Source organism: Epinephelus moara, chromosome 16 (genome assembly GCF_006386435.1).
Source record: "Epinephelus moara isolate mb chromosome 16, YSFRI_EMoa_1.0, whole genome shotgun sequence".
NCBI classification, from domain to species: domain Eukaryota; kingdom Metazoa; phylum Chordata; class Actinopteri; order Perciformes; family Serranidae; genus Epinephelus; species Epinephelus moara.
In genome coordinates, this window is record NC_065521.1 from 22600821 (window position 1) to 22624955 (window position 24135).

Here is a 24135-nt window from a genome sequence, read left to right on the forward strand (position 1 = left end):
CCTTGTGGTTGTTTTGCCCATTTTTATAGTCATTTTGTGTCCCTCTGCAGTTCCTTTGCATCTCTTTGTGTTCTTTTTGTGGTCATTTTGAGTCTCTTCCTAGTGTGTATGTGTGTATTTGAGTGACATTTTGCAAGTTAAGGCCAGACACTTGGGGCCCCTGAGCTTGTGCCCATGTTCAGTAATACACCCTTGCTCCTCAGTGATGTCGGGAGGTTAGTACCAGTCAAGGCACTGGTAGCTACAGATGACAGATTAGCTACATCAGACAGTATAAACCCCACTGTATTATAATATCACAGTTTTCTCATCATCACCAGTGGGATGGATGATGTCACAGGCCATTTAAATGATTTTGTTCATTTTACTGACAACAGAATGCCAGAAAGGAATGACTGAATAACAAAATATGTCACTTAGGATCTCTTTCAAAAAACGTTTTTATTAAACAAAATTCACATAAAATTGTTCTTCACTGTGTTGTACATAAATGTATCTACATGAATGAGGGATGTGACAAATATCTCAACCAAATGTCACATGGACAGCACAAGCCAGTGCAAAGAAAATGTGGTATTAGAAATTTGTCCCATCAGGTAATAGATGTAAAGGATACAAAAAGTTTGCACCAAACAGAGCCCGCATTGAGTCTCAAGCCAGCTTAAAAGAGCCAAAAACAGACTTCTGAGGCCCAGCACCACTTAGCTACAGACCATAGACTGTAAAAACAACAGTCAGACCAGTAAGTATCTGACAAATATAATGCAATGATGCCATCTAGTGGTATAAATCCATACCCTGACAGGAAAGCCTAGACTGTGCGTTGATGTCCCATTACAGAGAGTATACCACAAACTTAACTTTAAGCATGGTTTTGTTATTCACAGTTTTACAGTAATGGATCCAGCACATGACGCCTCTCATCACAGAGTAACTTCTCCAGAAATACAACTTTATTTTCTCTTCACTCGCTCACATTTTTCTTAAAAATCTGCTTGCAGACTTCCCCTTCACAGTACAGCTCCTGAGGGCAACAGGTCACAGAAACATTTATTAATCATGACGTTAAATAAAATGTTATTAAAAAGTATTTGTGTTATTTAAAATATTAAATCTTCCATATTAATATTATTACCAGATGCAGCTTGTCGTCTTCAATCCAGTGAGCCCAGCCCCGATTCTTCTTCTCCCCAGTCTGCTCACATACCAGTTTATTCCCCTCCCATGTCACCAGTGACTGCACAGATCACAGAGGAGGAAAGAGGGTGTAAATCACAACACAGAACAGGTTCAGCTACCCAAATAAAACAACAAACATGTCACATGATCTACAAAACACCTGCAATCATTAATTATGCCTGCAATCACTTTGAATACATAATTCTCTGCCATCCATCGTCCATGTATCCTCACCTTGACATGTCTGCTGTCAAGTCCCTGGGTGAACTCCTCAAACTCCTCACCCACTCTGAAGGCGATGGTGTAGTTTCGGAAGGTGCTGATAGTTTTGATAATGAACTGGTCCCCCTGCTGCTCAATCACCTTCCTCATCCTCAGTTTCACAGCAATCTTTCGCACCATTCGGCTTATACCTGGAATGGTGGAGGAAGTGTTTTTCTTGAGTGTACAGACAGCGAAACTGGGGGACAAACTCAGCCACAGGTTACAAACACACAGTCCCATGCATACCATAAATAGCTGCAACAACACAGCCTAATGTGGAAAAGTATTTCATTCCTTGTGCTACATCTGCATGCAGTTCACTGCATGATTTAAGTAAGACCAATATAAATGCAGACACCTCAAGAGATCCTCAATAGAGATTTAATATCTGAGAGCACTGTTGGAGTAAAACCTGCTTTAAAGACTTACCCAGTGCAATCATGTAGCCCTCTAAGTTGACACTGCTGATCATGTCCCATGTTCCACAGAGGCCGGCTGGCATTTTGATAACCTTTTCGGTTGTTCCTCCGTCTGAGAGGTGTGTGTGAATAAAATCCGATCATCAATCTGCAGGGCTGACAAGGAGCTCTGACAAAAGGCTGGGAAAATGCAGGTTTTTGAAAGACCTGGAGGTATAAAGGGAGGCGTGCCTTTATCTCATTCGCTGTCCCCTGAGGACATGCTTGCATCAGTGCCAGGATGTGGAGTAGAAGACAGACATGTCAGACTGGTCTCACCGCGCAGTCCACTGAGTAATACACCTTGCAGAATTGTGTGTCGCATGTTATGCACACACATGCACATAAACACAAGGAAAATTTGTTGATCTTAACATTTGAAAGATTGATGATTCTTCTTGTCTGGTATTTTCTTCACATCACAAGAAACACTAAATATAGTAACTCAATTCTGAAATACTTGATATTCACATTTAAATTGATATGATTTGTCTCTGAGGTTAGTGATATCTGTATCATTCCCGTCCTGTTTTTATAAAGATGACCTACATTAAAATGGCAAACCTATCTATGCAATGACGAAAATAATACTGACATTTATGGTAACACTCTGGTATGCTGCGTGAAAGGAATTGACGCACCTCCACTTTTGACAGACGATGGAGCTTGTCCAAACACTGAGGGACTTTTTCGTTCCCGTGACTTCAACTTAGCAGCAAAACAACAGCTCAAGATGCAATGCAGAAAAACTTGGTTGATGTTGTTTCACACCCAGAATTAAACATGTGAATAAACTCTATCACAGGCACCTGACGCCAGAGGTGGGACCAAGTCGACCAAGAGTTTCGAGTTCTAAACAAGTCATAATGCTCTCCTCACCCAATGTAATGCCATTTTAACAACAGAGTGATAATATTATTACATTTATAAAAATCCTGAATTCTTTATTTGTTAAAACAAGTCTGTTTGAAGATGTTGCATCACCCACTGTAACTTTTAACCAGCACCTTTAACATACAGCACTTTGTTATTTATTGACTACTGTGTAGTTTTTGTACATGAATGTAATTATCTCTGGAATCATTTTAATTATGGTTCTCTCCTGCAACTTAATTGGATGCTGTTGGAAACAAATTGGATCTGGGGAATTAAATGCCGACTTGCTGGGTATGAATAGCGTTAACATTAATTGATTCGGGAAATGAACTGATTCGTGGCACACGTTTTAAACAACACACTTTTTAATCTTTCGGCTCAGGGAAAGGTTATCAAGTATTTCCAAGTCAAAAGGCTCAAGTCCCAGTGTAGTCACAAGTCACTGGTGTTTTAAAGTCAAAGTGGATCTACAAGTCATTTTTGAATTTGTCAAGTCAAAGTCATCAAATATGTGACTTGAGGTCAAGTCATGTGACTCGAGTCCACACATCTGCCTGATGCAGAATTAACTGTTTAAGAAGATAAACATGACTCTGAGATGTAATAAGAATTAACCACAGTCAGTAAACACTAACTTTGCTTTTAAGATTGAATACCATATTCAGGTAATATAATCTAATACCATCACTCCAACAATAAAAGGCACCATCTCTGATACTAATGTGATGTAATCAGTTACACCTTTATTTAAACACGCTGCTATCACAAGGAGTCTTTAGTTTGCTACATTTTGTTATTTCAGCTCATATCTTTCTGTCAGTGATGATGACGTGAAAGACAATTGAACCCCCGCTGACAAACAAACAGCATTTTAACCAAACAGAGAAGGTGTCAGTTTGGCACTTCCTGAACTGAGGATGTTTGTCGTTTCTTATCTGTGTGAAAATACCATTGTAACAGTAATGAAAAGATCCCACAGTGGAAAACAAAGATGGTTGTTTATTCTATTTCCAGCCAATACAAATCACACTTTCACTTTCAAACCTGCAGCATTAAATAAACATGTTGAAAGCGTATTGCGTGCTTTGCCTACGGAGTGCATGAACAAATCCTACCCTAGGTACAAAATGTGAGGAGTTGAGAGAGAGTCTGCTGAAGCACTGAGGTAAAGCAAGTAAAAAGAGTAACATCAGTTTGTTCTAGTTGTATTTCATGAAACAGCAGACACACTGTATGCTGACTACATCACACACCATTTGTGAATCCTTAGTTAAATAATCACAGATCAGATTTGTTTCTGCAGCAGCAACGACATTTGTATGAACTCCTAGCTGGTTGAACTCTGCTCAGTTATTCTGTTTATAGCTTTTATACTTTTCCCACACACACAAAAAGTATTCTAAGTGTTATAACTGTAAATCACTTCACTCAGAAGTATCTAAAAAACTTGCACACATTGCTAGAAAAGACTGTTCTGTGTAGTAGGCACTGGAGGAAGCTTAAATAAACTGAACTGTGTATAAAATGCTTTAGATCACAGTAAAGTCACAGCACTCAGTGTCGACAGCTTTCATCTGTGTTTCTGCAGCAGTAACCTTTCTCAGCTCGAGGATGCAGGTGTGTATCGCTGAAGGGGTGCTAGAACCACCTCTGCATTTTTCTGCTCGCTCTCGGCGCTGTAGAGGCCGTGCTCTTGTATGTAATAAAGCACGGCGTCTGGCAGCAGGTACCTGACGCTCCGACGTCGACGCAGCGACCGGCGCACGTGAGTGGCTGAGATCTCGTTGGTCACCCACTCGTGGACCACGTGGATGTTCTTGCGATGCTTCCACAGTATGTCTGATTGGTTGATGAATTTGTGGGGGTCGTTGCCGCTGCGGGTGATGCAAACCAAACCGTAGTGGCCCACGATCTCGGCGATATCCTCCTGCTTCCACAGGTTGGGGACGCCAAAGGACTCCAGGACATCAGCCCCGCACAGCAACATGAGCTGAGGACCATCTGGGTACAAAGAAAGAAAAGAGTGTATCACAATGAGACTGGTTTCTGTCTTAACAAAGTTACTGAGTGCTTTAAAGGGTAAGTTTGTTTTTTTCAACCCGGACCCTTTTTACCATATTTTTGTTTCTAACTGACTAATGGGAACAACAGTTTTTGAAACTGGTGCAGTATTGAGTGAGAGTTCTGCAGATGGCAGCAGCGAAACAAGCTGCAATGTAAACACTCGGGGCATGTGTGCGCCATCACTTTACGTCCACTAAAAGTGTTTGTTTTGCCACTGACAGGCTCAGATTGTTATTCCAAGTGTGAGACAAAATTATGACAAGGATTCATACAGAGACAGACCTTTCTGTTAAAGAGGAAGATCCTTTTGTTTAACAAGAAACAGCCCTGAAGTCATTAGCAAAACCACCAGACTCCATTTTGATATGTACTAATTTTATCACTGTAAAACACACGTCATTCTAAGTCAACACAAATAAAAATCAAAATCCCAAAAGCTGTCTGGGTTTGTCCTTCCACTGTTCTAAGAATCACCAGCTGTGGAGGTTTGGGGAAAAACATATAACAATCACAAATCCGATTTATTTGCTTCAGAAGAGAACCATCAGAATCATAAACAGAGCCGATTACTGCGAACCGACAAATAAATTATTCATAAATTCACAGGCACTCAAATTTAGTGACCTTGTAGATTTTAAAATAGCATCACTAATTTACAGAGCATACAACAGCATGTTACCAAACTGTATCCAGAGGTTGTTTCAAATAAGAGAATGTCAGTATGAACTGAGAGGGAAGAGTATGTTCACAAAAACGAAGAGCAGAACAAATGTAAAATAAAGCTAAATTTGTGGAATGGGTTAGAAACAGAAATTAAAGTGTGTAATACACACATTAGATTTAAAAAAAATATTTAAACACAAGATGATTAACAAATATAAAACTGAAGTATGAACACCAAAGGATACATGAAATGTGTTTGGGATATTTGGGTAAACATTAGGCCTATATAATGTATATATACTTAGTTTGGTCACTTTCTTATTGCTCTGTATCATTTAAAGGGAGCTGATAAAACTAAGAATGTTAAAAGGGTAGGTGTAATAAGCTACAGCTTCAGCCTACACATTTTTGGTCCTGTTTTGTTTTGTTTTGTTTTATATTGCTAAAAAAGCATTAATCTAATGTTTATGTATTGTCTATCTACCAGTACATTTGTATTTTATAAGTTGGAAAATGACCAAACTAAACTAAACTAAACTAAACTCTGGTTTGATTAAAATAAACTCTTAATTCACCCATTTAGAAGTGAAACTATGCCAGCTCTTTGCAGCTAATCAGTGCTCTGCAGACTCTTTTAAAAAATAATGTAATCAAGTGTCAATAACAGTATGATTTAGGACAGTGTGCACTCCTCCTGCTCATGTATATAACCCTGTGCAGTGCAGCTACATGGCAGATTCACACGGTTTAAACTTGTCACTAATGTGAGGAATGCTGTCAGTAGTGTCTGCGTCACTAATGCACTGAGGCTCATCTCTTGCTGTCTCACACCTGTCTATGGTGGTGTGACTGGGTGTCACCCAGCACACACCATTACACAATTGTCCCTTGTTTTATAGGTTAAAGTGAATACAATACACCATGCATACAGTGCAGGCAGGCTCAGACTTGTCTGAAATCAGGGGTTAGAAAAGGGAGGAGCTGAAAAGAACAATACTTAAGTTACATAATCGTACATGGCATACCTCTCCTTTTGTGATAAGACGAACCCTCAGTAAAATTCTCCTCTATGCGTCTCTTTTTTGCGTACTTGACCGTGTCCACATCATCGTTGTTCTGCTCTGCTGCAAGCAGCTCCTCATAGTGATGCCTAGGTGGATACAGACAAGATAAATATAGCATCAAAAGATGAAGGTAGAGGTACATGCACTGCGTACAGTGTTAGCCAGTATTAGTCATACTGGCAATACAACAGTCAGTTTACAGCCGACACACTTCTGCTCAATATGGAGCAGGCTTTTGGGAAATCAAACAGGTGTTGTGATTATGCTTTGCACCTAATATTTATCTTATTCACCACCTAAAATAGATTTCTCTTTATGCAAACTACATTTATTATCAAAATTCTACTTTTCTTTACAACTTCCTATTTGTTTCCTGTAAAATGCCTTGTGAACCTGCAGTTTAGATACTTTTCAGATTTTTTTTTACCATCATCAAACAATGAAACTTTATAAAACATCAAATGATGAAAATATAACCTCAGAGATTATTTTGTTGTTTAGAAAATTCCACAGGTAATAGCTGTTCTCCTCAGTAGTCTACAGAATTAAATGTAGTATTGATGAAACATTTGAATCCACAATTATGAGCACTTCATCATGAACATTTAAAAATCAGCTGTGTGTCTTTGTTAGTGATACTTTCAGTCTGTTCTTCTGACTTCAATATTTTATTTTGACTTCATCCAAGCTTTAATTTCTAGTTTGGTAAACAAACTTCTGGGCAGTATTCAGTGATTCTTATAATAATCATAGTGCATCAGGTTAGAACCTGTGTGATGAAATGCAACTGAAAGCACCAAAAGTACGTTTCTAAATGTATTTATGCAATTAACAAACTTTTCAAGAACTGGAAATTGCCCAGTTTTTTTTGCAATATAGTTCCTTTTTTCAACAACTTTAGACCCATCTTGCCACACTGAGACAAAAAAACTGTCAGCTGTAATTATGTCACATATCAGGTCTGAAGTTCAATAGAAAACATTAACCTTTAAATACATGAGTGATGATGGATTTAAAGTGATTCATATATGGAGTGAAATGAAACACTGTGTGACACTGAACAGCTGCAGGGTTTTTATGCACTGTGTGTATGAACAGCACAGATGACATGACTAAAGAACGTCTAGAGAATTCAGCTAACATCACTAAGACACCACTTACTGCCACCATACATCACTTGCACAAATCCTAAACTGTTAAAGGGGCTGCTTGTAAGTGACTTGTTAAACAGTCATTACTACCTACTGTGGTTATGTTAGAGCTTAATGAATGGGTGAGTTGAGGTACATTCACTGACGAAGATGAATTAGAGGAAAACAAAATACAGCAACAAGGACACACAGATTTCCTTACACCTATAATAAAAACTTGTCTGCAATGAACAGGACATTACTGTCAACTTACCGAATGACTTTAGCTGTCTCCACCCAATCTGGCTGCATACTCTCCCAGGAATCTACTGTGATCCAGTCTGAGTTTTCTGTGGACAATCTGGCCATCTCCAGGCGGTGGCAGGCCTCGATCAAACCCTTCTTCTTGTAGCCATCACCCACTGGAGAGATGATGCCTTTCACCACCCTGTACTGACCTTAGACGTTAAAGAAGTGGTGTTAACAGATGGTTCATAGTAATGGCACCATTGATGCAGGACACTGTTAATTTGTTATATCCACACATTAAAAGTTGAAAGTTGGAAAGGGGCATTTATGTATTCTGCATCCTCAGCATGAAATATGCTGTTGTTTTTAAATCCAGAATAAAAGAACTAGAGGTAGACTCCTAAAAATGTAAATGTTTTATTTACCTGGTTACGAAACTAACTCTTTTGAGATGTGAGTTCCTTTTGCTTTACCTTATTTTTGTCTCTTTTGTATTATTTGTTCTCTGTATGAAACCAGTGTTTTTATTTATGCTGATTCCTAATTTAAACGGAACTTTCCTGGTTAAATAAGTAAATAAAGGTAAAACACATGACTCTAAATTCATATGATGAATTCCTTGTTTTACGCTCTTACTAACAGACAGATTTAACAGATTATCTTGCTTCCTGTTGAATCTAGCAGTGGTGAAACACAGTATAACTCGACTCAAGTGCAGTGCTTGTCTACACTTTTGAGGTTCTTTGGTATTTCCATTTTCTCCTATTTAACATATTTATTCAACTATGTTTCAGAGGGATATAATGTACTTGTTACGACACTACATTTGTTTGTCAGCTGTATTTACTAGTTACTTTACATATATGCAAAAACAAGGCTGTAAAAGTTAATAAAATTACCAAGAAACAGCACATAAGTGTGTGAAATGAGCTCAACCATGACCAGCTACAATATCAGAAATTCTTACACATGTAGGCATCGATAATAATAATCTGATAATGTAGTATATACTGTACGTTGCTGTAACTCTGACAGCAGACATTCTGCTTCAGAAAGCGTTATTTCATTTCATACCTAATATGAGACTAGATTTTGTCTTAGATTTTGGATATTATATTATCACAAATGCTGTCTTTTCCTAGTTTAAAGGCTGCATTACAGTAAAGTGATGAAACTTACCAGACTGTTCTACCTGTTGTATTATTTGTCTTTACCCACTTTTTCATTTTTTCCACATTACTGATGGCCATTTATCAAAAATCTCATTGTGTAAATATTTTCTAAATGTACAAATAGTCAACAATACAATATTGTCACAATATCGATATCAAGATATTTGGTCAAAAATACTTTCATATTGGATTTTCTCCAAATCACCCAACTCTATTTTTACTTGAGTAAAAACATATGACTGCAGGACATGATGTAATGGATGTATCGGGGTAGATCTACTTATTGCATGAAGTAAATGATCTGACTACTTTCAGATTTCTACATGGTCTCTATTTCTCATCTCACTCCACCTGTGTCCTCCAGATGATCTCGAGCCAGTTCAAACATCCTGAGGTGCATGTTGGTGATGGGGTTGAAGGACCCGCAGGCCAGCAGGACCACTTTGGTTATATTGTGACCATCCATGCCTCATATTGGGGCTGTGTTGACACTACAACAACAAAGAAAACAAAGATTATATTTAGCTAGGCTAGCTGACAAATATCCCTCTGGCTCTCTGACATCTGAGAGGAAGCTCTGTACCCGGTATAACAGACTGACTGACAATGTGACAAGAGTTACACACGCTCAATGAAAACTATATTGTGCGTTAGCTAGCTTAATTTACCGTTAGCTAGCCTGTAGCTGTAAACTGTAGCTAACGTTAGCTTTATCTGTAACCAGGCAACACTAGCATGACGGTTGCCATCATGATAAACGTACAGGATGCTAAAGCAAACAAAACATTAAGTCAACACTGAGTTTAGACGTTTCCTGACAGGTTAAAATAAGTAAACAAGCGTTGTGCTACCAGCAGCGGCAGTCGGCGGCTCTGTGGTGCTAATGTGTCACATGCTCCCTGTTTGGACGTTATATTAAAATCCAGACATCTGATTGGACAGAATGGACCAGGAAGTAGAGAGCCGCACCCACTCTCCCAGGGTGCATTCACAATCACAAAGCCACAAGCTACAAGCGCCTCGACGAATATTTTGTAACCCTTCTTAAAAGTACTAATTTCCCGAGGAATTCCTGTTCAATGATTTAGTTAATTTTATTGCGCATTCATCAAGCTGGTGCAGATATCAAATTCACCGCAGGACTGATTTACAACTGTTTACAAAGCGAGTCCCGGTGAGGTGTTTTCTGTTAGCATGCTAGCTAGCTATTTAGCTAACTAAACAACTTGAAGTGTTAGAGTAGCGTTAGTCTGGGCTTCCAGCGAATATATGTGTCCGCGGTTTATCAATATAATTGACGTCTCGTTACATGTTGAACAGTCCTGTTGTAACGTTAGCTCCAAAAACGGCTTTCTGATGAAGTCTAAATAGCATGCTAAGTCGACTTTAAGTTGTTTATGCCACAGTAAGGTGATACTGCCAAGTAGGATTCATATTTGTTGACTGTTTTATTGTGCTTTGCGCTCTCCAAAGGTTGGAAATAAGATTTTAATGAAGGATGGCTTCTCGCGGGAAATCAGAAACTGGAAAATTGAGGCAAAACATGGAAGAGCAACTTGACAGACTGATGCAGCAGCTTCAGGATCTGGAGGAATGCAGGTGCATTATAGAGATACTCATTAAATAATTCAGTTACACTAAAGGCTCTTTACTGAGCTGCCACATTATAGTTAGAACTGGCAGGTAATGAAATAGTCTAAGCCAGAAAGTGCTTCTACATATCATAGCATTTCTTTGTTTACTCCAGAGAAGAGCTGGATGAGGAAGAGTATGAGGAGACAAAGAAGGAAACCTTGGAGCAGCTGAGTGAATTCAACGACTCCCTGAAGAAGATCATGACAGGAGACATGACACTTGTGGATGAACTCAGTGGAATGCAGCTGGTATGGACCCAGATGACAATTTTGCAGCTCACAATAGTCTTTTCATTGTACTAAATCCTGATCTGTTTCTCCTAACCCCCCCTTAGGAGAAATGAGGAGCAGCACAATAAATCAGCAGGAGTTATTTTGCTGTGCTCATAGGCTTCTCAGACGTTTCTTAACTCTCATGACAAATAAAATACAGAGTTGAGACTTGGGTTTGATCACTGAGACAAATGTCTGGAATTGTGCATGACCATTTTTAAGCCAGTCACATTTCTCTTGAATCTTGCTGTTATCTCAAGAGGTGATTATTTTGGACAAATAAAGGTAACCGCAGTGAGAGAGGCAAAAAGAGCATTTCATTATCTCAAACTAGGATCAGACTGAGATAAGAGGAGGGCTATTTCTCAGACAATGTTATACTGCGCTCAGTCTAGGAGAAATAAGCTGGACAAAGAGGAGATCCTATTTTGATATTCCCTTTTCTCTGGGGACAATCAATGGATAATGTGCAAGTACTGTGTATTAAGGGTGACTTTAATACCATATGGACATTAAACTAATCTAGTTCAAAAAGTGATTTGTGAAATGTGACAATTTGTCCGATGTTTCTGTCTCCATCAGGCAATCCAGGCTGCCATCAGCCAAGCTTTCAAAACCCCAGAGGTCATCCGACTCTTTGCCAAGAAGCAGCCAGGCCAGCTGAGAACCAGACTAGCAGAGGTTTGTAGTGCAGTGCCAATGATATGATCCTGTTGTTTGCTGAATACACCGTTGTATATGTTTAATCCAACTGCTCAATCACTCCTTTGTGTTTATCTGTGTATTGCTCAACTTGTGTGTGATTTTCTGCACAGATGGACCGAGATGTCATGGTGGGGAAACTGTCGCGGGATGTGTACACGCAGCAGAAACTGGAAATCCTCATGGCCTTGAGAAAACTTGGAGAGAAGGTGAGGAACGCTCACAGCGGAGATGTGATGTTTTTCCATGGGTTCATGGCTGATTCAGAGGCTTGTGCTCATGAGTCCACACGACTTATTTTAGTCGCTGTCACTAGGCTGACGGAGCAGTTGCTACAACAGGCCTAAATCTAATTTCAGAATGAGCCGTAACATTTAAACTTAATTGTCTGATCAAAGCTTGAATTAACTGTGCATTGTTTTTGTTTGTGGACAGCTCACTCCAGAGGATGAGACTTTTCTTGTTGAAAATGCCACAGCTACTCTGAGCCAGTTTGAAAAAGTGACGGCAAACTTAGGTGAGAATAAACACAGGATTTCAGTATATGCAAGATACTGGATAAACATTCATATTTACCTTGTTTTTCTTCTCTTTCAGGCTCAGAAGACAAAATTCTGGCTTTAGCTAGCTCTGGTGTGAAACCTAAGACATAATAATTCTACAAAATGTTAATTTTAACTCTGTGTCTTACCAAGAGAGAAATGTGCCAATTGATTTTGTAAATAACGAGTGCACTTCTAGGCGTTGCTATAGATGCTAACACTTTTTAACAGTATTGTTTTATAACCCTCAACTTTTGTAAATGTCTTTTATGTGTCCAGATGTGTGTAAAGTTGTATTATAGGTACGAGCATGTGATTTGTTGAATATGAATACGTGTACCTGAATGTAAATGATCGTCCAGGCAGTTCAAGAGAAATACTCTGATGTGATTTGTGCTGTATTTCTTGTTGGGTTGCAGCTGTCCTAAAACTGAAAATTCAACAGTGTTGTTGTTTTTAAGATTGTTGATTTCCTGTATGAGTGCTGCAAATATTCAAGATATCATTTTATTTGAATCAAAGTGTGTTTACAGAGGTGTGGAGATTTGGAAGTGACTAAAATACACTACAAAGACAGAACCATGAGTCAGTCTGTTTGTATGCAGTGTACACACATTATACAGTACAGCACAGTATGCAGCAGGATGTCAGTTAAGACATATATGACCTGTCAGTGTGGGTTTTCAACGCAATCAAACTATACATTGATACTGATATTTTGAACATGTAAAAAAAAAAAAGATGAACATACAAACACGTATACAGAAAGAAAGTAATATTTACAATTAATGAAACGCAATTGTTAATATAGTTACTACAGTTACTTTGATTCACACATTTGAAAAGGAGTGGGAGGAAGTATAAACGTATTAAATCCCACCCCGTCTCCATAATTTGTTGAGTGAAATGAAACAGACAGCCTCCTTATATAGATAAACCTATACCTTAAACCATTATTATTGCCATTTAACCCTATAAAACCTGAGCAATTTGGCTTGGCATCTTTCAAAAACATGGGGAGAAGGCAATGAGCACCAAAATTACCCCCCAAAAATGAGCAAGAAACTGGTAAAAAAGAAAGAAAATTAAACACTAAAGAAATAAAAAAAAATGTTTTAATTAATTAAAAACAAGAAAATTAGTAAAAAAAAAAAAACGAGGGACGGAGAAAAAAAAGTTAAGAACAAACAAATAAACAAATGACCTGGGAAAAGAGCTAATAATTCTGTAACATTATTTTAAATAAATAATAATGATGAAAATGAATATAGTTCTTCTCTAGCTTTTTTTTTGTGCAATTTGTGAAACATTTCTTACCAAGTTGCTCATTGCCTTTTCCCCCATGGTTTTGTAAGAAATTGCACCAACATGCTCAGGGTTCAAGGGTTTAAATATCTGCGAAAGGCATCTGGAAGCAGCACAAGAAAAGTGATGTTGCTCCAGGTTTCAAAGAGTTAACTTTGTCACACAAAAATAACCCTTGTATATGTTTATAATATTAATTACCAAATATCTACAAACCCATCTTAGTATAGAATATATATATATATATAGAGAGAGAGAGAGAGAGCGAGAGAGAGAGCGAGAGAGAGATGGATATAGATATAGAGATATCTTTTTGAACAAACTGTGATGAATTACTTATATGAAAGTATATATTTTTATATTATTTTTTTATTTTTAATGATGTATTTTAAATGTATATAATGGTTGTGTGTATGTGTGTGTGGACCATTTGAGTCCGTAATAAAGATTATTATTATTATAATTATTATTATAATTATACATATATACACACACATTATATATATATATATATATATATATAGAGAGAGAGAGAGAGAGAGAGAGAGAGAGAGAGAGAGAGAGAGAGAGTAAACCCTGTGAACAACAGGTGAATGACCTCCAGGTATTCAGGACCTCCTGAATATCATGTCTTTAGACCCTCTAGCTGTATGTTTGGACATTACTTAAGCTCCACATTCAAGCTGTCGAGATAGTGAGGACCTGAATCACAGGTATGTCAGACACAAAGGATTTATAATTGTTGAAAAAATCTAAAATAATTAACGTGCAAAATATGATATTGACAAAAGGGAGACAGCAGTAACAAGTCACAGCTCTCTGCATGGATGGATTACTGAATGGGCCAACCGGGCACAGGTCCAGAGGCCCCCCTGGCCTTCACCTGCACAATGTCACTTGAATTAACACACACCAACCAGGAAAAAAACTCAAGAGGACCACAAGAAGGCACAAGAAGCTACAAGAACCTGCAAGACAACCACAAAGAAACACAAAACGACCAAATGACACAATATGACCTGAGAGAAACACAACATTACCACAGAGACACAAAACAGCTAAAAGGTGGATAAGAACAAATGGCATGCTAAACAACAACAAAAGAGGCAAACATCATAAAGTGTGTGTGTGTCTTGCTCCTGTGTAGGAGAGGTGGTGGGGCCTTTTGCATATCTGTCCCCAGGGGCCCATTGTCTTATAATCGGCCCCTGGCTCTCTGACAGGAAGAGATGGAAACTAGCAGAGCAGGTGCAGTTACAGGTACACAAGTGTGGCCTCTTCCTCAGATTAAAATCTCTCTGTCCCAACACAATACACTCTTCATTAGCCTGTGTGGAAACATTCATGCAGTGCAAACATCGTATTAAGATGCATAACTAGGTGAAATGAGCACCAGTCTGGACTGTGAAAGCATGATCAGATGAGTGTCTGACCAGTGTGCCTGCAGTATGATCAGAAATACACCGGGCGGATTAGTCGCCATCTGTCAAATGTTGCCGAGTGTCTTGTGGTGGTTTCAGCCTCCATCTCATGAGAGCCATTCAGTTTGGTTCAATTTGGTTAATAGTCTGTGTGGATGTTCAGCAGTTAATGAACATGAGGGCACTTTACAGCAGCAGATGCAGCCTGTGATGTTGTTTGTGGCGTCCTCACTTTGTGAAATGATAAAGGCCTCAGAGTTACAAATAAAAAAAGGATGAACAGGATTAAATAAAGTAACACCTCTGCAGTCGCTAGACATGAGCGTGATCGAGGTGTACTGGAGCGCTTTTCATAAAGCAAATTTTCACTTTAGAAAGAATCACAGGATCATCTTGAAAATGGTGAGTAAACTAGACGATGTTGACACATTGGAGAAGATGGACATGACACCTTGTTAGGTTATGGATATTTATATGTTGTCAGGTGTTTCTTTCAAGCTTTATCAAGCATTATAATCATGACAACTGTAGTTAGACATTTGCAGTAATCAGCTACAACATCTATTGATATTTTAAGTTTGACTATATGAACCCATTTAGAACTTAAAGGGACAGTTCACCCCAAAATCAAAAATACATATTTCTTCTCTTACCTGTAGTGCTGTTTATATATCTAGATTGTGTGTGAGTTGCAGAGTGTTGGAGATGTCAACCGTAGACATGTCTGACTTCCCTCCAGTATAATGAAACTAGATGGCACTCGGCTTGTGGTGCTCAAAGTGCCAAAAAATACATAAAAAACCCCCCAACTCAACATCAATGTCTCTTTCATGAAATCATGATCCGGTTACTCAAAATAATCCACAGACCTTGTTGTGACCTTGTTGTTAACCACAGATTATTTCAGGCATCTAACCAAAAACCCCCCGACTTTGAGGGAACTGGGAGTGCTAACTCATTTACAAGTTTTAGGACTCATTTCTGCAGCACTCTACTAATGTTAAATGACATTACTGTCACAAACATGAGCCTCCTTCTGTGCAGTGATACAATTTGCAGGTGAATTTCAGTAGGAAGAAAATAGTTCCTATATGAAACTGCTCACAAGGTCTTTGGATTATCTTGAGTAACCGCGTCATGATTTCTGGAAAGAGACATTGATGTTGACTTTATTATTTGGCACTTTGAGTACCACAAGTGCTATTTAGTTCCATTACATTGGAGAGAAGTCAGAGATCTCTACGGCCGATATCTCCAACACTCTGCAACTCACATCAAAACAATCCAAACTGATAAATAACACCACAGGTAGGAGGAAGAATATGGATTTTTGATTTTAAGGTGAACTGTCTTTAATGTCAAGATGTTTACATCATCAGTCATAACTGATATTGAGCTTTGAAGCCTTGTTTGTGAGTAAAAAAATCAATGGTGTTTGTTTTATGTACTCATTTGATCTGTTTGTGAATTCTGTTTCATCTTTTACTTTTGGGCTGTTTGATAGTCTCATTTTCAGCACCAGAGGACGCCAGTGCTCAAGATTTAAAACACTTTCAGCAGCACCGCTCAGGGTGTGTGCTGCCACCTGCACCAAGTCTGCACTGGTGATACTCAGTGCGAGTGATGACTGAAGAAAAACAAGAGCAGACAGAAGTTATACCCCATCTCATCATCCTTTATTTTGTTTACGAGCAAGCATCAACTTCACTACAATTTGCCTTCCAATTGGTAGAAAAGTGAGAGCAGCTCCAACAAGCACAAAGGAAGCATTCAAACCTTCCGAAAAACATCGTCACCTCCCATTTTGAGCACATTTTGAAAAGAAAAATAAAAGAAAAAAAATATATATATCTGGAGTGTTGTGGACGTGTGAAACAGACGATCTGAGAATCAGTAGTGTGTCACGTCTCCTTTCTCACTCCGGTCTCACAACCCCACATGGAACGTACACAAACTTGTGGTTCATGCAAAGTAAATTCCCCTTAAATCTTAGTGTTATTACAGTATGGCTGCATTTCAGTTTGTTAGGCAGTGACATTCAATTCAACCAACGTACACTTAGCTCAGGGGGGCTGATCAGAAAGCATTAAACCCAGAAAACTGGAGATGGTGGAGTCACTGTGGAGACTTGACGCAAGAGTCAGCGTGCACATATCGGTGACCCATGGTATTATACTTTAAAACTGCAGATGAAACGTGGACATTTAGTGTTTGACGTTAATGAAACGGAGAACTCCGACAGGCTTTTTACTCTGGTTCTTGTGAATTTCATGCTGCCCTCAAAAATCATTTCCCAATAACTCAGGCAATAGGACACTGTTCAAAGTTACCTTCCACTATACACAAATAGCTCAGTTAACAGTATACCCATGTATGCTGCCAAAGCAATTTCATAATGTACTGTACATCTTTTTAAAGGTGAATTCCGTCAATGATTTAGTACAATATCTATAGAAGAGACAATATGGATCTACTTCCTCTACACATCAACATGGACACATGACATCTATGTAAAACGTTTTTTTTTTTTCTTCACTTTTAATAAAACTAGCAGTGGACTACTGTTACAACAAACTGAAACAAAATGTAATCCCCAGCTCTGTAAGAAACCTAGCATTAAACAAATACAAAGAAACAAACAAAGATTGCCACAAATAAAAGAGCACGGATGAGTGTTTATTTATTTTTCTTTGTTAGACCTGCTAATTGCGCTATGATCGGAAAAAGGCACTCCCATCTCAGCCGGCTCAGACCTGGCCCCCTTTTTTTATTAAAAAGTCCAAGTCATCATGGAGGGGAGACTGTTCTCTACGTTTCCACCACAGCCCTCTTAAAATTATAAATTAATTGAAGCGAACAAATACACAACTCAAACCCTCAAAAGCAGCCTGGAAACTGTCTCTTGAATGTGTTTCTGAATTTAATTTTGGCCTCTGAAAATAGATTTGCATGCAAAATATGAGACTCAAAACACCAATGTTTCTAATCCCGATAATGCCGCATTCTCTGATCTACTTTAATTAACGCAGGTTTAACTTGGTAACCAAAAACATGAGACAAACACTAAGTAGTTAAGTGTGAAGGTACGTTTGTGTCTGGTTTCTGTGAAAGATATATACAACAGTGACGGACAACAGTGTCTGAGAGGAGATAGAGGTTGGACACATTTTCCCAATCAATTGTATAATAAGCTTTATACTAATACCAGAAGGAAAATAAGTTTACCAAATGTAAACAAACATCTTAGAACAACTCTACAGTACAGTTCCATGTACAATAAAATCTAGTGGTCTATGGCAAAAAAAATATTTCATTTTAAGATTCGAACAAGAAGATTCATTTTGAAAGTGTTTTCCTTTTGTGAACTATGCAGCTGTAATTCCTGCAACTACTATATTTTGCAATAGGAAACCAGTTTGAAAATGCATCCAATATATGTTTTATTATTTCAGGTTAAATAGCCGTGCCATGGAAAATAAACTTGCAACAAAGCAATCCTGAAAAGTACTTTCATTTAATTCCTCTCCCCCAAAAACAATGCCAGCGACTGCACCATTCAGCCAGGCTCCACTAAAGCTCTGTCCGCCATAAATCTGCTCTTTCAGTAGTTTGAAGGGTTTTTTCCTGCCTACTTTTGTCAGCATAGCAGGGCCGCGATACGGACGAAAAGGCTTTTAAAGCTGCTGAGGAAATCTCTCCACTTGTCCACACACACTGGCAGAAACGTTAGTGCCCATATTTCAAGATCAACAGCACTACAGTACCTGCTGGCCGAGTGTTTGTACCGTTCCACACGAAATGTCAGCCTGCACAGTGCTGCTGGACAGTTTGTGAAGCCTTTAGAGTTTTCTGTATTTCTGCATAAATGTGACATATAATGTGATCAGATCTTCATTCAAGTCCTAAAACTAAATAAAGAGGACCCTGTTTAACAAACGAAACAAAAAAAAATCTCATTCATTTATTTATTTGGCAACATTAGAACAAGTACGTGAGCCTCTAGGATTATCAGCTAATTCAAAATTGCACTGGAGTCAGTTGTTTTAATCAATGGGAGGACAATCCAGTGTGAGTTTAGCAGCCCTTGCCCTATTAAAAAAATCTAAACCTGTAGTCTTCACTAGCAAATTCTGGCCTTCACCATACAGGTTTGTGGAAGTGCGTCACGCCTCAACTGAAGGAGATTTCGGCAGCGTGACAAAAAAAGTTGCTGATGGTCACCAGGCTGGAAAAGACTTTGGCCTTCACCAATCCACCAAACCACTGTCAGTCTGATAGCGTACACATGGAGGAAATTCAACGTGCTTGTCCTCACTCCAAGAGCAATGATAAAGGAGGTCACTGAGAACCCCCTGGTAACATCTACAGGCCTCTCTCGCGTTAGCAAACGTCAGTCTTCATGAGTCGTGATGATCGTCTGCACTCACGGTCACTCCTTATTTTTCTTATTGTTACAAACTATGCGACTGATGAAGGTGCAGCTCTGAAACATTACAAATAATTATATTTTTGCAAGTTAGACAGTGTGTGGGAGTTTGTTTGCGACTTTTGATGTACTTGACCCGCTCCTACATCTCACGAAACAGATGCGAAAAGTGTTCTTCTGTTCTAATGTTCATTTATCTGCCATCAGACAAACACTGAACGGGAATGGTTTCTGCAAGAAGAACATTTGCTGCCTGTCTCAAGTTTGCTAAAGGCCAGAGGATGGATGGATGGATTTATGCTAAAATTTGCATAAGTTTGCTCAATATTATAATCGAAAAGCATTTTTTGTGTGTTATTTCTTTAACTGTTTTCTCTTCATGTATTTTTAGGGCTTATATGACAATCTGATCACAACTGCGGTCACATTTGCGCAGAAATACAGAAAATTCTGAAGGGTTCACAAACTTTCTCGCCGCACTGTGCATTAGCATTTCTCTATATTCATATGATTACTCTGAACAAAAACAAAATCCCTTCTGTACAACAGTAAGATCTACTGGGAATGAAATACACTGACGCCTGAAGTAGAGCGTTGCCACCTGTGCAAGCAAAGCAATGTATGACGCTGAAACCATCGACAGGTCCTGCCTACGAGAAAGCAACAGAATTGATTTTCCTCTTTGCAAAGAAAGAAAAAAAAAGAGACAAAATGGACACCACTTTGTCATGGAAACCTCCGCTGAACAGTCCTGGGTTTCTCATCATGAAGCAGACATTTTTGTACAAGCATGATGGAACAGCTTTTGCGGAAATTTAGCGACATGCTACAGCCTGTGTGACACAAATATTCTACATTACGAACTGCGTCATTTTAGATATTGGACCCCGTTGAGTAGGCCTTCACTAACACATCGACTAATTACATGGTTTCTTTATATTTACAAAATCTTTAAAAAGCAATTTATTTCTCTACACATATGACGTTCTGAAATATCCTCATGCACTAAAAGAAGAAAACAAAAAACAAAAAGAAAAAGAAAATGCGGTCTACTTGTTAAAAGCATCGTTTCGTTTCACTGTGGACTACAAGTCAAGAGAACTCAAGTCAAAGCTATACGTGAGATTAGCTGCAAACAAATCTAAAAGCATTATGCAAAGAATATACATCAGGGGAAAAAACGTCTCCGTCTGAAAGCTTCACGTCTGAGAGAAAACAAAAAGTGCAGGGTTGGCTTCCTCACACAGTTCAAAACAAATGTAGGCCAAGTCTTCCTGGGAATTAAAATATAATAAATAAAAAAATAAACAGTAAAAATCAGCAATCCGGTGATGACTACACTACACTGAGTACCACCACTAAGATAACAACAGGAAAGCCTTGACCATAGATACGCTGAAGGGAATTTTTGTTTTGCTTTTTTTTTTTTCCTTTTTTTTTTTTTTCCATCATGGCTCCTTGGACATGAAACTGTAGGGGGGTGGGCGTGTGTGTGTGTGTGTGTGTGTGAAGCAGTGAGGATCTGAGTGTGAGTTGGTGGTGTGTGTGTGTGTGTGTGTGTGTGAGCTAGTGTTGAGTATTATATGTGAGTGTGTGTGTGCTGCTTTAGTAGGTGAGGGTGGAGTCGTCCCACTCCAGCTGCTGCTGTCTGCTGGCCCCCTGCTGGTCCTCCGGCTCTCCGCCCTCCTCGTCTTCGCTGCTCTCTGACTCAGCGCTCGTGATGTCATCTTCCTCCTCTCCATCCTCGCTCTCCTCCTCCTCTTCCTCCTCCTCCTCGCTGCTGTGCTGGTCCTCGTATGTCTGCGTTAACAGACAGAGGGGGAGAGAGGGAGGGGTTGTTACTGAGGGATCTAAACTGCTCCTGCACGTGTAGAGCTTCCCCCGTTTTTAAACCAAAACCTGCTGACTTTGTATTAAGTGACACGCACATCTTGACATCCTGCTACAAATTCTTCTTAAGCCCTATTTGCTCTGGACCAGTATTACCAGGGGACCTCATGTGAATTAGACATTACCCCCACACATCTGTGTTTTGTGCAGCGTATTCACACAGGATACTGTATTTTACTAATACTTACTTTCTTACTCACATCCTCCGTAGCAAAACGAGCCTCCTGCACTCAAAATGCTCTCAATACTTTCATTTTTTAATTGCCAATGTAGCGAACATGACACTCCACTGGCAAAGATGCAGAAAAGACAGTGTTCCTACAGCTTGAGCAAGTTAGATTTGAAACTTTTTCAATCCCTCTTGGAATGAAATTTAAGACAAAAAAACATAAATTACTTAGGATAAGGGAGAATTTTGTCCAAATGTTTATTGTAAGATAAAACAGAACTTTTCTGTCTTGTGGCGGAGACAACAGTAGAACAGAACCGTTAAATATCTGGTGTTTGTTAGTGATTTTGTGTCTCTCACCTTGCATGTGGTATTCCACTGCCTTGATTCCCATTGTGCTGGGATTGAAAAACTTAAAAATAAAAATACACTGAGCCTCATGTGTATTGACTTGTAACGGCCTGCCAAGCCGCGAAATCTTGGTTAAATAGCCAATTTTTATTGAATTTGCTCTTCCCCATGCCGTCCAGGGTACAGTGACAGCTGGTTAGCAGACAGTGGATCCTCTGCTCTGAGCACAGTGTTGCTGGTTCTGCTATCCTGATCTGTGTGATGTTAATGTGAAAGGCATTTGGTGATTTCTTTTTCTGTCTTTTTTGTTTAAATAGACGTGACCAATTATTTTGAAAATTTACAATGCAATGTCCAAAAAACAAAAAAAACAAAAACATGATTCATAAAGTCCAACGTTGCATGTCTGAGCATTCTTAAGACTTTTGAAAGACTGATTCAAGGCATCTTCATCCTAGTTAAGGCTTTATTCTTGGATTAATAAATTCATGCATTTCAAGACTTTTTAAGGATCTGCAGGAACCCTAAAAAAAAAGGCGCAGAGAAAAAAAAAAAAAACCTGAACATGATTTCAAATCACAGAAATGCTGATTTGCTGGGGACTAATGTTATCCAATGACCTACGTATATGGTGAAATAAAGGCAGTAATTTTGCAGTGAAATTCTTTTAGACAAACTGCGGATATGGCAGATTCATATGTGATTAAGATCACAGATGGCCTCCACAATTATTACAAATTACCTGAGGTCCCCAGGTAATAATAGTCTCATGCTGAATGAGGCTTCAGATGGGTAATTCTTGAAAAGGTGAGTAAGTAAGTTCTTTTATTCAAAATAGTAAAACCCTGTGTTCAAGGTTTTATTGGGAGTAAAATACCAAATGCAGTCTTCTGGCAGTGTAAAAACCATTTTGAGTGTCTGAGTGTTTTGCATTTTTATCCCAGTGCATTTGTGTTAATTATTCTACAAATGTCTGTTTTAAAAGGTAACACGTCTAAAAACAGTACTACAAACTATTTAAATTTTAGTTTCATTTAGGGCATGACCCACTCATCATTCCCTACCTCTCTCTCTCTCCTCATTTCCTGTCATCTCTGTACTACCAGCTGTCTAATTAAAACATAAATGCCCTAAATATCTTAAAGCAAACATGAGTTTGGTCTCACTTAATACAAAACTGCGGAACATAGCCAATTGCCTTGTTTGTGATTCTGTTTACATTTGACTTTATCATGATACAAACTGATATCAGAAAATATCTTAATCAATATTGTGGTAATGATTTACACCGTATAGCCCAGCTACAGTGGATGGCCACTTTAAATTTAAGCTTCCAAACTGAAATATCATGTAACAACATGAGCTGCACATAGCACACTCATGTTAACCCATCCGACTGGTTTGTGATGTTCAGGACAAAAGAAACAAAAGATCCAATTCTGAATTCAGCCTTTCTGGGTTCTCACTGAACGCTATACGAGAGACCGTTTGTATTTCACTACTTCATCACTGTTGCCGTCCATTTCCCACAACAGAGTTTAATCTGGACCACATTTGTACAAATCTAGGAGGGCTCACTAAATACAGAAGTGAAGCTCTTCTCTGCTCTAACTCGTGATGTGATTTTGGCCGACTACTTTGGCCGAATACTGCAGCAGCAATTCTTAAAATGAAAATACAGTAGCACATCCACCATCCAAACATCCACCTAAAATCTCCTTTTCAGCGACTTCCAGGGATTTAACTTTTAACCTTGCTGCAGTGATATACAGATGTACACCAGGACACTGTGTTGGGTGTGGCTACAGGTGCACCAGGGCACAATACTGACTACTGCTGAGTGCGTTCAGAGGTGACACAGGCCTGAAACTTTCCACTAGTAATGGAAGTAAAACACTGCCTGTCAAACTGGTGCTCAGATACTTTAAGATTAGTTATGCCAGCCTTGCAACAAATTACTTTTCAAGTGGTTTCACTGTCACAGACAAATTCCCAGCGTCAGAATAAAAATCATGAGACTTTCCCACCACTAATCTCGAATGTTTGCTGAAACGTGGTCATAAAACTCAGTCCAAGCTGGCTTAAGTCAGTGTTTTTCTCGTCATGATGTTGTGATAAAGTCAAACATGTTAAATGGTTCTAAGATTTTAGATATAGCTCATGCAAATAGTGAAGAATAGCTGAGCTTTCTCCTGCACGAAACAAGAAGACGCAAACTGGGTAGACAGTAAAAATGGGGAAAACTCTGGGGAGGCGCAAGAACATGAACAAGTCTCGTTTCTCTCGTACTGTGGAAAAGGAGG

The 24135-nt window shown here is 38.8% G+C and overlaps 4 protein-coding genes across 8 annotated transcripts in view; 1 reads left to right on the forward strand and 3 right to left on the reverse strand.

Moving 5' to 3' along the window:
• Positions 1-428: 428 nt before the first annotated feature.
• Positions 429-2056, reverse strand: rbp7a (retinol binding protein 7a, cellular). The gene is made up of 4 exons (XM_050063959.1): positions 1873-2056; positions 1414-1592; positions 1136-1237; positions 429-1024 (listed from the first exon to the last, which is right to left on the reverse strand). The coding sequence occupies exons 1-4, from the start codon at positions 1943-1945 to the stop codon at positions 965-967; spliced, it is 414 nt and encodes a 137-aa protein (XP_049919916.1). The 5' UTR covers positions 1946-2056; the 3' UTR covers positions 429-964.
• A 1700-nt stretch (positions 2057-3756) lies between these two features.
• Positions 3757-10073, reverse strand: nmnat1 (nicotinamide nucleotide adenylyltransferase 1). Of its 2 annotated transcripts, none has more exons than XM_050063955.1 (5): positions 9971-10073; positions 9471-9610; positions 7973-8156; positions 6530-6654; positions 3757-4778 (listed from the first exon to the last, which is right to left on the reverse strand). In XM_050063955.1, the coding sequence occupies exons 2-5, from the start codon at positions 9583-9585 to the stop codon at positions 4378-4380; spliced, it is 825 nt and encodes a 274-aa protein (XP_049919912.1). In that variant the 5' UTR covers positions 9586-9610; positions 9971-10073; the 3' UTR covers positions 3757-4377. The 2 variants fall into 2 exon arrangements, with proteins under 2 accessions (XP_049919912.1, XP_049919913.1); XM_050063956.1 differs by lacking the exon at positions 9971-10073 and adding an exon at positions 9788-9924.
• A 32-nt stretch (positions 10074-10105) lies between these two features.
• Positions 10106-12849, forward strand: lzic (leucine zipper and CTNNBIP1 domain containing). The gene is made up of 7 exons (XM_050063958.1): positions 10106-10293; positions 10593-10718; positions 10867-11002; positions 11609-11707; positions 11842-11937; positions 12164-12245; positions 12326-12849. Exons 2-7 carry the CDS (start codon positions 10618-10620, stop codon positions 12379-12381), a joined length of 570 nt encoding a protein of 189 aa, XP_049919915.1. The 5' UTR covers positions 10106-10293; positions 10593-10617; the 3' UTR covers positions 12382-12849.
• Positions 12850-16650: 3801 nt separating this feature from the next.
• Positions 16651-24135, reverse strand: part of clstn1 (calsyntenin 1) — a 53817-nt gene continuing 46332 nt past the window's right edge. For all 4 annotated transcript variants that reach the window (XM_050063940.1, XM_050063938.1, XM_050063941.1 and 1 more), the window contains one exon: positions 16651-21222. In XM_050063940.1, coding sequence (XP_049919897.1) covers positions 21028-21222 — 195 coding nt within the window. In that variant the 3' untranslated portion in view covers positions 16651-21027. The remainder of the gene's footprint in view (positions 21223-24135) is intronic.